The 14,898-nt window shown below is 36.8% G+C and overlaps 1 protein-coding gene across 7 annotated transcripts in view; it reads left to right on the top strand.

Annotated features, from left to right (window-relative positions):
- AUTS2 (activator of transcription and developmental regulator AUTS2) overlaps positions 1-14,898 on the top strand; it is a 1,446,188-nt gene that overhangs the window by 960,609 nt on the left and 470,681 nt on the right. For all 7 annotated transcript variants that reach the window (XM_063457388.1, XM_063457392.1, XM_063457394.1 and 4 more), the window contains one exon: positions 6,930-6,959. In XM_063457388.1, the coding sequence (XP_063313458.1) occupies positions 6,930-6,959 (30 nt within the window). The remainder of the gene's footprint in view (positions 1-6,929; positions 6,960-14,898) is intronic.

Below are 14,898 nucleotides of genomic sequence, written 5' to 3'. Positions count from 1 at the left end.
ATAATTGCTGCTCAGCACAAACCCTCCTGTGGATTTGATTGCTGCTCGGCACAACTTTTCCTGTGAGGACAGTAATATTGTTCGGCACAACTTTTCCTGTCTTAACAGTAAATTCCATTTATCACATTTTTATAAGCGGATGAATACTTGACACACCCTACAGCCTCTGTCACCCCATATTGTCCCTGCCACCCCATATAGCTTTGGCCACCCCAGTATAATTTCTGTTACCACTGGATAACTCCTGTCACCCAACTTCAGCCCCTGTCATCCCAGTATAGCCCCTATCAGCCTGTTATAGCTCCTCTCATCTCACTATAGCCCTTGTCACAACACTACAGCTTCTGTCAGCCAACTATACCCACTAGCCACCCCACAAAAGTCCATATCCTTCCACTAGAGCTTCTTCTTCCTTACTATAGCCCCTGTTACACCACTAAAACCCTTGTCACCCCACTATAGCCCCTGTCAAAGCACAGCAGCCCCTGTCACCCCACTATACAGCCACAATAGTCCTTATCATCCCATTATATCCAGTTGTTTCCCATTATAGCCTCTATACCACTACTACAGTTTCTGTCACTCCATTATACTAACTATCCACCCACACAATAGTCCCTAATCTTCCACTACAGCCCCAGTTCCCCCGCTATAGGCCCTATACCTACACTACAGCTCCTATCCCCCCAATATAGTCACTATCCTCCCTACTACTGTCTTCACCACTATAGTCTCTATCCCACCATCATACACACTATCCTCCTACTATAGCAACTATCCCCTCATCATAGCCCCTATCCCCCAATATAGTCACTATCCTCCCCACTAATATATTTACCACTATAGTTTCTTTCCTACCATAAATGCATGCAATTGAATACTTCAAATGTTGTCTGTGTGTGCATATATACACTGAACGAAATTATAAATGCAGTACTTTTGTTTTTTCCCCCATTTGTCATGAGCTGAACTCAAAGATCTAAGACTTTTTCTATCTACAAAAAAGGCCTATTTCTCTCCAATATTGTTCACAAATCTGTCTAAATCTGTGTTAGTGAGCACTTCTCCTTTGCCGAGATAATCCATCCACCTCACAGGTGTGGCTTATCAAGATGCTGATTAGACAGCATGATTATTGCAAAAGTGTGCCTTAGGCTGGCCACAATCAAAGGCCACTCTAAAATGAACAATATTGGAGAGAAATAGGCCTTTTATGTTCATAGAAAAAGTCTTAGATCTTTGAGTTCAGCTCATGAAAAATGGGGGCAAAGTGTAGATATATATATAGAATATATATCTACACTGAACAATGCACCCCCTATATTTATATATACAGGTGAAAATTAGAATATCGTGCAAAAGTTCATTTATTTCAGTAATGCAATGTAAAAGGGGAAACTAATATATGAGATAGACGCATTACATGCAAAGCAAGATAGTTCAAACCGTGATTTGTCATAAGTGCGATGATTATGGCTTACAGCTCATAAAGCAAGGATTATAACTGGTATAGCTGTTCCCTACACACATGAGATGAGACTCTGTGTTGAGGGTAAGCAGGAACTCCTTTTTTGGTAGCCACAACTGGCCTTATATGCAGGTCCTCATGCAAGAGTAGACTACAGTAAAAACATACACATTACATTGTCTCTCAGGTCCATGACACTGCCACATAAAACAAGATGATCCCTCATCTGTGCCTGGTAGATAATTTAGTCAGGGACTGTACTAAACTCAATTATCTCCAGGTACAGAAAACATACATTTTTGCAAAACCCCAAAAATACCTTTAAACACACAAAACATCCCCTGATAGCCCCGATCTGGATTACCAACATATCCAAAAATCACCTAGATCGGTTTAGGGGTTCAGGAATTTCCTGGAAGTCATAATTTGACTGACCACATGCATGGTCCCATGCCCAAAATTGTTCCAGAGAAACAGGGCTTGCGATCGGTCTAGTTTGGTAATTTAAAAACTGAACAAACTACCGAACATAGTCAATGTTCTTACACTCAAGCTTGTTCACCTTGTTTGTGGGAACAATTTCACCGAACAGTGCCCTTCTAAGTGGTGTAGATCCGAACACAGGCGATCCTGGAAGTCTAGCGGTGTTCGTGAGATTCAGTGTCCAAAAACAGTTCCATGAACTCGACGACCAAACACCACTGCATGTGTTCACAGGAACAAGATGGCCGCTGTTCGCATGAATGACCATGAGGTGGCAGCCATATTAGAATCAGACAATTAGAACACTGCGGTTAGAATCGTTCCAAAGTGTTAATAGGGCTTAACAAGCTCCCGGGTGGTCTATGGTTCGTGCGGGTGTTCCGTTCCGGAACCAAATATAAAATACCACGAACCAAGTTTGTTCCTATAGTTTTCAAAGGGCTCATAGTCTTTTGGCTGGAGACTGGAGGCTGGCAAGCAGGCCCCTCCGAGAACATGTGGCAGAAGCCTTTCTGCCACACAGGGCAGGATTTGCCAAAAGGCCACCAAGGCCACGGCTGGAGGGGAGATCAGATTTGTTTTAATTGTGGTGCAGAGTTGATACACCATGGGCATTTCTGTTGGACTTACCCCCGGGCAAAAAAGTTGCAGTCAGCCACTGCATATAATATATAGTCATACAATATAGCAATAGTTTATGGTCTAGTGATTAATATGAAACTGCATCAAAGAGAAAAGACAATTCTCGGTCCACATCACAGCATTGCAAGAAAAACCACATGATACAATTTCCTGCAGGGTACTTAACAGATAAGATATTCCACTAAGGTTTAAAATGGAAGTGATCAGAAATAAATTACAGCTATCATCAAATCATCCCAAATTACAGAATGCTGACACCAAATATGAATATATTATCAAAGAGACATTAAATCCAAGGATGTTTAGGTGATACACTCTTGACCCTCTGCTCTGTCCATGAGCATGTTGTTAAAGTAGGATATTCACCTAAATGTTAAAACAATTTGCATGATTCACTAGTTAAATGGAGTTACATCTACTCCCATTCAGTAAATTAAGCTGCTTCAATTGCAGCTTCTGTCTCATTGAAAAGCTACAAAATTCAAAGTCATTGGTATATGATCATGCAAGCTTTCTCTGTGATGATGAAGTGAATGGAATGACTTTAATTTCATTTTATGTGCATATAAAAATATTAATTAAATATGGTTCAGTTCCATAAAGTCTGCATGCCAAATTCTGAGCACGGATTGTAGCTCTTACTTAGACTACAGAAATCTTTGTCTAAAAGAGGTACATAAGTTATAACATTGTGCTTTGTTAGTTATTTACATGTGTTAAGTTTAGGGTGACAACCTCTGGATATTTTCTTTTCTGATTTCTAATGTTATTCTGGGCGATTTAATATATTAATCCAGACAAAATGGAAGTAATTTTTCCTCTGCACCATACCTACATCCTTTCCTTTATCCCCTTCACTACAAAGTTATCTGCAAAAAAAAAAAATACCCCCAGAATCCAAGTATTTTGGCTATTAGGGAAAGTAAAATGTTTCCATATTCCTAGATAATTCTTTTTTTAATGGAAAAAAAAATGTCTGGACAGAAAAGCTTAAAAAAAAATGTTTACCAATTAATGAGGTTACCGATAGAAAACATTGTTGTAAATGAAATTTCTCAATATGTAACATAGAGATTTTTCCTCATGTAATGTTTGTGGGGAGGCAATAGTTTCCCTGTTCAGCCACCCCACATTCCTTGCTGCTAGTTTCTTTCTTTCTTTATAGTTGAACCCACCCGTGCTTACAACCCATGCTTACATTTTGGCAGTGAGGGGGGCTATGATCCTTGTTCCCTGGTGGGTATGTGGATCCAGTTTCACTGGTGGTCCAGTGGGCTACCAGGTGAATCTGCCCTCTGCTTGAGAGTAGAACCCTTGGAAGGCCCTCTTCCGGTCTCTTGGCCAGAGCCGGCACGTGAAAGGACATTTTCTGTCATCACATATCAATGCAAAATGTATATTAAATGAGTGGCTCATTCAAAGAAGGCAAAGCAAACAGCTCAGTTGTATGTGTTCCTCTGTTCCATTGTATGCAGCAACCAAAGAAAAAAGTATTTAGAAGGCTTTTGACCGACACAATTCTTTGTGGAAGCTCTGTGAAAGATAATGTTTTATTAAAGAAGATATATATACAATACAGAAAAGGGTCACGAAAGTGTGGACTTCAAAATACAAAATAGCATAAAAGTGTACATTTTTATTAAAGGGGAGGGAGAAAAATCTCAACCGATGGACAGCTGGGCATATACACCTACACTGTCTCAACAGCCAAACATGGCTCCTATATTTTGTGTACACATTTTTATTTTGAGTTTTGTAGTCTACATTTAGGTGACCTATTTCTGCTGTGTAGCAGTTTCATTACTAAATCATTATGCTTCCACATTTCATTCAGCTGAGTCAGCAGAGTGGGGTCCAGTGCTTTTTTTTAGTTTGGTCCACTATTTTCCCTATCAATATCTTCCCTCCATTTCAATTATGTAAGGTGATTTTCTCAGTTCATCCTTTCTCCACCAAAGTTGAGGGGCTTTTGGTTACAAACCAATTGTCCATATTGCCATCCCACAAGTGACAGGCTATTTATTTTTAGACCAGAGGGCAAATCTGGACTTATTGCCTAGTGATTTGACTGCACAATTCACACCTTTTGTTTTCAAACTTTTCAAAATTTCATTCAAGAGAGGAAATATCCTTCTTCTCTACAACAGCCATCCACTAAAATTCACATTAGTATTCTGCCTATTAATATTTTGCAAATATTTCTAATATAGGTTTTATATTTTATTGATTTTATTCTATTATTTAACACATATTCTGGAGCAATGGATGAGTCAATAGTTATGTTGGTTATATCTTACTTTAGACATTCTACAATGGTTGGTAAGTATATATTATTGTTACAGCATTTTAACACCAGCAATATTTGCTTTTTAATGGACTCTTAGAGCTTTGTTGCCATTTTAAATATTATAACAAGTATTTTTGAATTATGAAATCGATAAAAATATGCCCACATTTTAAATGTCATCTTCAAGAAGACTTAAAACGTAACCTTTCTTTGTATACGAATGATGCAGTGTATCAAATTAGTGTATTTGGCATCACCTTACAATATTTCTCAGTACAGTGCCACGGAATTTTCTGGCGCTATATAAATAATAAAATAATAATACTAAATAATAATAATAATAATAAGGTAGCACAGGCATGTATAAATTGCACAAATTTAAAAAAAAAAACAAGTATAAAAATATATGATGTCTTCAGCAGACACACTTTTTTCCAATTCAAATCGAGTTATTAATTTTTAACTTGTCAGATTCTGTACATGTCCATGTTACATCACGTCATGGTAATCTAATGTACTTTGACTTAGATTGTTTTGTGAATAGTTGTGAACAGCAAAGAGCTCTTGTGGTTTATACAATAAATGTTTGATTGATATAATGGGCCAATTTTGTTCTGCTTTGTCTTCACATGCACATTGTTTCATCAAGTAGAAAAGCTGGGGAAAATATGGCTGATATTTGGACTTTTTTGTACATTATTGTGACTTTTTATTTTGAACCTGTCTCCATTTTATATTTTGCAAACCTATACCTCATTTTGCTCACGTTTTAATATGTTTAATTACTTTTACTTTAAAGGGATGCTGTAGGTACCTTAATCAGAGTAACCACCTGAATGAAGTGTCTATGTTGCCTGCAGTCCATGTGTGCTGGTCATTATTACAGCTTGACTGGCTTAACTGGTTTAATCACTGGTTTAGCAGATATGCCTGATCCCCAAGAGCCTGGTCTCTAAAAATACAAAAATTACAGAAGCTGAGCTATTCCCAGCTTGCCACCATATCAGGGTTACTGCTATTGAATTGACATGGCAGAAAGAGGAAGCAAAGCTTTGTTTAGCAGTGGAACCCAAAGACTCCAAGCACCATAACCACTTCAACCAGTGGTATCAGAAAACATTTTAAGCTGATCTTTGCTTCAACAAGACACTGAGCATATTCAAAGAACTTTTCTTTGAATGGTAAAATCCTGTTGTGACATCAAATTAAAAATATTAATTCAATTTAGACAAAAATCAAAAGACTTGGGAAATTATTTTTTTTTTTAAATCTCTCGTATTGTTCTAAAAATGTTGTTCTCAAATCACTGCAACTTGTTGTTTAGTAACTAGTCTGCATAATCTCCCCATATCTTATTTTTAGTCAGCAGCTGTATCTGACAAGTTTAGCTATGCACTTTTGAGTGATCATTCGTACCATGTATTTGTATTTTATTTATTTTTTTGATGTGCATTTTCTCTGTGTTTACCGTTTAGATTTTCTTTTCTTTACATTAGTAGACAGTCTCAGTTCTTCACCCTTTAGTCAAGGTTGCTTAAACAAATTGCTTATAGCTTTTAATCACTGAAATAGGTGGCACTATCTTAGAAAACAAAAAAAGAAAAACATTTTAAGATTAGTGTTTTTATTTTTAATGATAAAACTTATTTTTGATTTCCAAACTGGAGCCATCTAAAAGTTAATAAAATGTTAGCATGTAGCCAGTCCAATTGTTCACCAAACATTAGTCTCTTTACCTGCCACTGTTCATTTAAAGACTGCCAGTGGACTGAAATAACATTGGATCACATCATTTTATGGTATATTTAAAGTCTATTTGGACACAGTCCAATGTTCTTTGTCTTCTAATATTGTTGTCAAGCCATGTTACCTTCCCGCTCATCATATTTCTAGAAAGATTATCTGTATTTCTTTTAAAGACATAGAGAGGGGACAGGTTTAAAGCCATGCACATTTGTCACTTTTTACTTTGTGTTGACATTTTCACTCTTTTTAATCTTCTAGCAAATAAAATGTACTGATTTTCTCTGTTTTTTTCTCTCTTATCAGTGTGACAGCGACAGTGACCAAGAAGAAAAGGTAAGAACATATCATATATTTTTTGTTGACTTGTATATAATGAGTTTATTATTTTCTATATTGACGGTACCCATCAAACATTTAAGACCTGATAAAATCATAAGAACAGTTAGCCCTTATCCTTACCTTTTGTTTTAATAATATATGTGCTATAATACAGTTTAGCTATTCAGATTGTAATTTTGTAGTTCTCACATTAACAATGTATTAAGAGTACAAATTCAATGATGTCAAGATCATAACTATTAATTGCATATATAGGTATTCCCTGTGTATTGTTTTGCCGGGAGGCTTCAGTTCTTAAAAAATGTTCTCACAGTATACAAAAAGTTTACATATATATATATATATATATATATATATATATATATATAAAGGGTATAAGATATAAAAGGGCAGTACGTTTTATTCTGAAATTATTTTATAAGCCAGCTGTGAACAAACTGCATATATCTTTATCTTTCTAAGAGCTATTGTTGAATATAAATCTGCCTGTTTTATTGTGTATCTGTCCAATAAATATTTACAAGGTTATCCACTAAAATGAGCATGCAAAGTTAATTCAAAGTGAATTTCAACTTTAGAGTGAAAATAGCCAAACGTGATAACCTCTCTGAATCAGCTATGCTTTCAATCTGACTACTCTGGGCTTAAATTTGAAATTCACTTTGCATTCTCATTTTCGTAAATCACCCTGACTGTGAAATCTTTAAATGAGTATAGCTCATAAATACCATTTGGATGCCTCCCAAGTTGTCATACTGTTCCATCATACCCCTCAGGTATTCCATTTGGCATCCCGGTGTCCTTCTTTTCTCTGAGCTCAGGATAACTGTTGGGTAATAACTTTTCACAGCTATAAAAATCACAGAAATAGATCATTAAGATCTGGAGAAATTAGTTTAAAATTAAACAGTCTTCAGAAACACAAGAGACCTATACATATCATTAGTGTGACCTATAGCATGTATTTTAAAAGGATAATACCGTATATACTCGAGTATAAGCCGACCCGAATATAAGCCGAGGCCCCTAATTTTACCCCAAAAAACTGAGAAAACTTATTGACTCGAGTATAAGACTAGGGTGGGAAATGCAGCAGCTGCTGGTAAATTTCTAAATAAAATTAGATCCTAAAAAAATTATATTAATTGAATATTTATTTACAGTGTGTGTATATAATGAATGCAGTGTGTGTGTGTATGAGAATGCAGTGTGTGTGTGTGTGTATGAGAATGCAGTGTGTGTGTATGAGAATGCAGTGTGTGTATGAGAATGCAGTGTGTGTGTATGAGAATGCAGTGTGTGTATGAGAATGCAGTGTGTGTGTATGAGAATGCAGTGTGTGTGTATGAGAATGCAGTGTGTGTGTATGAGAATGCAGTGTGTGTGTATGAGAATGCAGTGTGTGTATATGAGTGCAGTGTGTGTGTATGAGTGCAGTGTGTATATGAGTGCAGTGTGTGTGTGTATGAGAATGCTGTGTGTATGAGTGCAGTGTGTGTGTATGAGAATGCTGTGTGTATGAGTGCAGTGTGTGTGTATGAATGCTGTGTGTATGAGTGCAGTGTGTGTGTATGAGTGCAGTGTGTGTGTGAGTGCAGTGTGTGTGTATGAGTGCAGTGTGTGTGTATGAGTGCAGTGTGTGTGTATGAGAATGCTGTGTGTATGAGTGCAGTGTGTGTGTATGAATGCAGTGTGTGTGTATGAGTGCAGTGTGTGTGTATGAGTGCAGTGTGTGTATATGAATGCTGTGTGTGTGTGTATGAATGCTGTGTGTGTGAGTGCAGTGTGTGTGTATGAGTGCAGTGTGTGTATGAATGCTGTGTGTGTGTATGAATGCTGTGTGTATGAGTGCAGTGTGTGTGTATGAGAATGATGTGTGTATGAGTGCAGTGTGTGTGTGTATGAATGCAGTGTGTGTGTATGAGTGCAGTGTGTGTGTATAAATGCAGTGTGTGTGTATAAATGCAGTGTGTGTGTATAAATGCAGTGTGTGTGTATGAATGCAGTGTGTGTATATGAATGCAGTGTGTGTATGTGTGTGTGTAATGCAGAGTGTGATGCAGAGCCTTGGTGGGGGGGTGGGCATTTTTATTTTTTTAATTATTATTTTAATTTTTTTTTTTATTTTTATTTTTTTATTTTATTATTATTTTTTATTTTATTATTTTTATTTTATTTTTTTTTTATTTTTTTATTATTATTAATATATATACATTTTTTGTCCCCCCTCCCTGCTTGCTAGCTGGCCAGGGAGGGGGGCTCTCCTTCCCTGGTGGTCCAGTGGATGGGCACTGTGTAGGAGGGGGCTGTGGGGGCTGCAGAGAGATGTTACTTACCTTTCCTGCAGCTCCTGTCAGCTCTCTCCTCCTCCGCCGGTCCGTTCAGCACCTCGGTCAGCTCCCAGTGTAAATCTCTCGCGAGATTTACACTGTGAGCTGACAGAAGAGCTGAACGGACCGGCGGAGGAGGAGAGAGCTGACAGGAGCTGCAGGAAAGGTAAGTAACATCTCTCTGCAGCCCCCACAGCCCCCATTGTCTGTATTATGGCAATGCAAATTGCCATAATACAGACACTGACTCGAGTATAAGCCGAGTTGGGGTTTTTCAGCACAAAAAATGTGCTGAAAAACTCGGCTTATACTCGAGTATATACGGTAATATAACAGTATTAAGGTTTAACGGGTTATATACGTTTGTATGTCCCTAGTAGGTTCTTCTATAGATGAGGAAAGCATATTGTATAGAAATTATTTCAGAGAATAACTATTCTGTAAATAGTAATATAACCAATGTTCAGAATGAATCATTGTTCTTTGTGCTTCATAATTAGACTATTTATGTCTTAGGTTCACTCACTTCCAGCACGGCTAGACATTATAAGAATTTATCTGTACATTGAACTGTTTAGACCAGGGATAGGCAACCTTCGGCACTCCAGATGTTGTGGACTACATCCCCCATAATGCTCTTACACCCATAATGATGACAAAGCATCATGGGAGGTGAAGTCCAAAACATTTGGAGTGTTACAGGTTGCCTTTGCCTGGTTTAGACTATGATTTAGTATGTGTTGTAGTTTTATCAGTTGGTTAATAGCTATGGAACAAGAATACCATTAGCTAAAGGGAAATTACAAATCTACATACTAATTCAAAAATCAATCTGCACTAGCCTGTATTTTATAATATTCATAAAACTTAAATTATTGCATAGCATTTAAAGTAGATATAGATCGTTTCTTAAAATAAGTCATTTCTACTTTTGAGAATAGCAGTAAATATCTTGTATTTTCTATTGGCAATAAATGTTCCAGTGGTAATACTTTGGCCCTAGTATATCTCAGTTTATGAAAAACTTTCTTATTTCTCCTCTTTTTCTTTTCCCTCGGCTCCCTTACAGGAATATTTACTAAAGTCAAAATGCCAAAGTGAATTCACAGTGAGTTGCACATTTAAGGCCAGAGTAGGTAGTTAAATGAAAAGCATAGCTGATATAGAGAATGTTTCAAGTTTCGGTAGTTAGACTTTACATTTGAAATTAACTTTGAATTCACTTTAAATTTTCACTTTTTAATGAATAACCCTGTTTATGTTAAAAATATATCTGTGTGATGACAAATTGGTTAATTCCCTGTGTAATCTATGGAAAGTGTTCATAATAGCTATGTAAACTATGTTATTTATGATGTATACACTTAAACAAAAACACACTAGACTGTATTTACTATAAATTTCTTCTGCAGATCTACAACTTGACCCTCTGTAATTGCTAGAAAATTACCTAATCTACCTCATAACCAGACTCTCTCAGGATCCAAAATGTCTCTTCCACACTTAAAACAAGGCTTTGTACGACCACATCCCCCTCTTACTAAACTGGCTGTTTAACCCATTAAGGACACATGACGGAAATATTCCGTCATGATTCCCTTTTATTCCAGTTGTGTCCTTAAGGGGTTAAAACTTAAGTCTATATAGCTATAGTCTTGTATGCTTTCCCCACTCATCAACCTCATCTCTACCTCTATCCTCACTCATACCCCTATACAATAAAAAATGTCTGCTCTGCATCTGTTCCCACCCCACAAACTCTTCCTTCAGTTTTATTCCTTCACATCTTATTTGTACTGTGTCATTATCTTTTGCTCTGCCTTTCTCTAAAATATTCAATCACTCTCTCTTCTCTGGTGCTTTAACTGATTCCTTCAAGCATGCAAACAGAGCTCCAGTCCTAACAAAGCCCAACCTCAACCCACGCTATTGCTCGATCTCAATTATTTACTACAGCAATCTGCTTCTTCTTGGTTTTACACATGCCCAGCTCACCCCATTACAAACCATAATGAATGCTGCAGCCATGTTTATCTTCCTGTCCTCTCCCTACTCCCATACCTGCCGCATCTGTCAGTCCATTCTCTGCCTTCGCATAAGATTTATAGTTCAAATGAACTCCTGGTCTTTCATGACATGTCCCTTCATATTTCTGCACCTATCTACTTAATCCTCACTATTTATTAAGAAAGTTATCCAGGTCCTTCTACTCTACAAAAGAGCTGTGTCTGTGCTTTACCCATACTTACATCTACAACTCTCAACTTTAAGATGTCTCTAAGGCAGCACTGTTTTTATGGAACTCTCTTCTCGACTCTATTAGACTCTCCCTGAATCACTAATCCTTCAAAAAATAACCATCAACTCACTTCTTCAAGAAGACATATTAGTTAAACTGTTATTATTCTTCCTTCTCTCTCTGCTTTAAAAGCCTCACTAACCCACATAATTTCTCTCCTTCTAGTGTCGTCTAATATTTAAGATTTTACTGTAAACTCTCATAGCAACCACATTTTAGTATTAATCAAATAGATGTTACCCTTGCTTTTTGTTCAATTGTACCCTGCTTATTTGTTATTGTACTGTACTGCTCCTAAATATGTTGTCAAATGACATAATAATAGTAATCAGAATCATAATTGGCATATAACAAAATGTCTCTATACCAAAGCAGATATAATCATATATAGGACTGGAGCTAGATAGGCAGAGAGGTGGCTTGTTACACAATGTTCTTTAATAAATGTATTTTAGATGCACATGTTATTTAATACTTTATATGGTGGTATTAAATGCATCTGTTGTAATCTATCAATATTTTCTGTGTTAAAACACAAACTTTAAATCTCAAATGGTGTAAGTGCTCATCCAAATAATATATTCTGTACAATTTCTGGCGTGTGATTCATAATTCAACATATCTTTCGAATACATAAAATATATTGATATTGAATCTAAAAAAATATTTTCAGTGTTCAGTTGCATGCAAAAGAATACTTTATTTAAGTTATATTTGTGATTTTGTTGTGGTAATGGTCATGTACCATAATCAAGTTTGAGAAGAAGACCCTGCCTCAATTATTGAATTAGTATATATTAAATACCTATATTAAGTAACTTTATTTGTGTTAAGTGTTATTCCAACCTGAAATCAAGGTTTTTATAAAGCCCTGATTTTGGATAGAGCAACCCTTTCTGTGGTTGTTCACCCACCTCACCCCAACAAAATAAAGAAAACAGCGTAAACGTACATAATTTCCATTATCGAGCATGGTCCTCCATGGCTGGTGTTACTCCCTTTTACTGGAGGGTGGTCAGGATAGCTGGGCTGAAAGAGTACATGGACTGCACAGAAAGTGGGCTGTCACTGGCTGTCTCCTGGCATCAGACACCACATTTTCACCACATTCACGTTAGCCAGCCCAGACTACTTGATTGAGGATGGCAATGATGCTCCAATGAGTGGAATTTGACCTCTGGCAATAGGGGGGCAGGGGGTTAATCTCCATATCTACATAGTAAAACCCTGGATGTTCAAACTCCAGACACCATGACCACTTCAAATAGCTGAAGTGGTCATGGTGTTTAGAATAATCCTTTAAGTGTAATATTTGGGCTAACCCATTGTGGATAACAGGGGTGAATACTGTACTCTACTACAATGAAGGCAAATATAATCGTTTAACAAGTGTAAACATCAGCACTGAAACACAATACAAAATAAATGCATGTTTCAGGGGCAAGTGTTGTACCCTTGGTTAAAATATTATGGGAGATAAGTCTATTGGCAATTGGTTACAAACGTTTTAACAAATGTATATGTTTTTATGCTACTTTTGTTTAATTTGTGTACTTAAAATATAGAGATTGTAATAAAAAATGTACATTTTATTATCTATAAGAGACATAACGTGATACAAAAGTTGAGATATGACAAACTGGTTAGTAACATACATCCATCTTAAGGTTTACTGTACTGACTGTGTTTTTTTTTTTTTTTTTTTTTTTTTAAATTAGGAGTAAGTTAGACTTAACTAAGTATACTGAGTAAACTGCCGTGCTAAGGCACTTAGTGTAGGTGTTAGAAACAGAAAGTTCCGTATAAGGGCACGGCAATATTCAAAATGGAATCATAACGTGGAAAATAAAATAAAAGTGAATACGATCTTAAAAATAGGGGAAGCAGTGCGCTCTCAAGGGTGGCAGCGCCACATGTTGGAGTAAAGTGAGAAATTATTAGTGCGGAGCTGGGGGAGTTGGTGGTAATAGGGGAGCTAGCGTAACCGGATTATTCCTGGTAATGACCCAGGAAGCCCACAGGGGTTTCCTAATGACTTGGTGGGGTAAAACCCCAAGAAACAAAACTAAATATATAACTCATAAGAACTGATAAACTTAAAAAAACTAAAAAAGTCACTCTTTGTATAGGTAGAAAAATTGGAGTTAAGGCATAAAAAACAAAACAAACAGAGGGTGCTGCAATCAGGTAACTGCAACAGCAGTCTTGCTATTGGAGGCTGGAACAAATGGGATTATGTTGGTTGGGTCCCATGCTGGAGTTGTAGTTATGGGAGTGTAATGCAGATCAAGCCTGGTCAGTATAGCGTCCATCTCGGAGACATTGGACACTTTGTAATCCATGTTCTGGTGCTGTATGACAAGAATGTGAGGGAAACCCAAGCAGTATTTAATGGTTTGAGTCAACAGAAGTGTTGTGAGAGGGCATAGTGATTTTCTCTATTGCCGCGTCATTCGGGAAAGGTCGGAGAAAAATGGAAGGCCCATGTCTTCGAACCGATATGGCGTTTTCCCTCTGGCTGCATTCAAGATGGTGGCCTTGTCCTGCCCATTTTGAAATTTTATTAGTAGGTCGCTAGTGGCTGAAGCCGCAGCTGATGGAGGCTTAGGGAAGCGGAACATCCACAGAATAATACAGTACATGTTCCTAAGATTAGCCGTATGGCTTGTATAGCACTTAATGGAGGAAAAATTTAGATTTTTAAATTTTTTAGCGAGTTAAGAAGTATGAGATGTACCTGTTTAACACATTGGAGAAAACTGTCTCTCCTGTCTCTCTTCTTTGTAAGAGAGTCCCTATATTTATATATTATTATTTTTTATATAATTATATATTTTCCCTGAACAAAAGGCATGTTGTTCACAGGAAACCATCTTATTGGACATTACTACACACAGACCTTAATGAGAATGCCAACACTCATTAACACTCATTATTCTAGGGTAGATGTTACAACATTAAAATCATTAGATAACGGAATATATCAGTTTAATAACCAAAGCTCATAACAAAAAGGGACACAGAGCACAGGCACGACCTATTATGCACACACAATTGAAAGCTTTAAGATTATCCAAGAAACAAGGGACTAGATTTGAGTACCAGAGTAAGGGTTTACTCTGCTTATTGAATAGCTATTTATCCATTAAGTCTATAGGAAAATCACTATACAGTAAACAGAGTAAATCTTTATTTTGCTAATCTAGCCCAAATAGTTTTTAAATAATCACAAAACAAAGGAGAATGCCAACACTCAAAGTGAGCTAGGCAGACTGTTTTAGCATAGGCAAGTAACAAAAGTAAT

This window comes from Pelobates fuscus, chromosome 1 (assembly GCF_036172605.1).
Source record: "Pelobates fuscus isolate aPelFus1 chromosome 1, aPelFus1.pri, whole genome shotgun sequence".
In the NCBI taxonomy this organism is placed as follows: Eukaryota; Metazoa; Chordata; class Amphibia; order Anura; family Pelobatidae; genus Pelobates; species Pelobates fuscus.
Note: the sequence above shows the minus strand (reverse complement) of the source record. Positions and strands in the feature narration are given on the sequence as shown.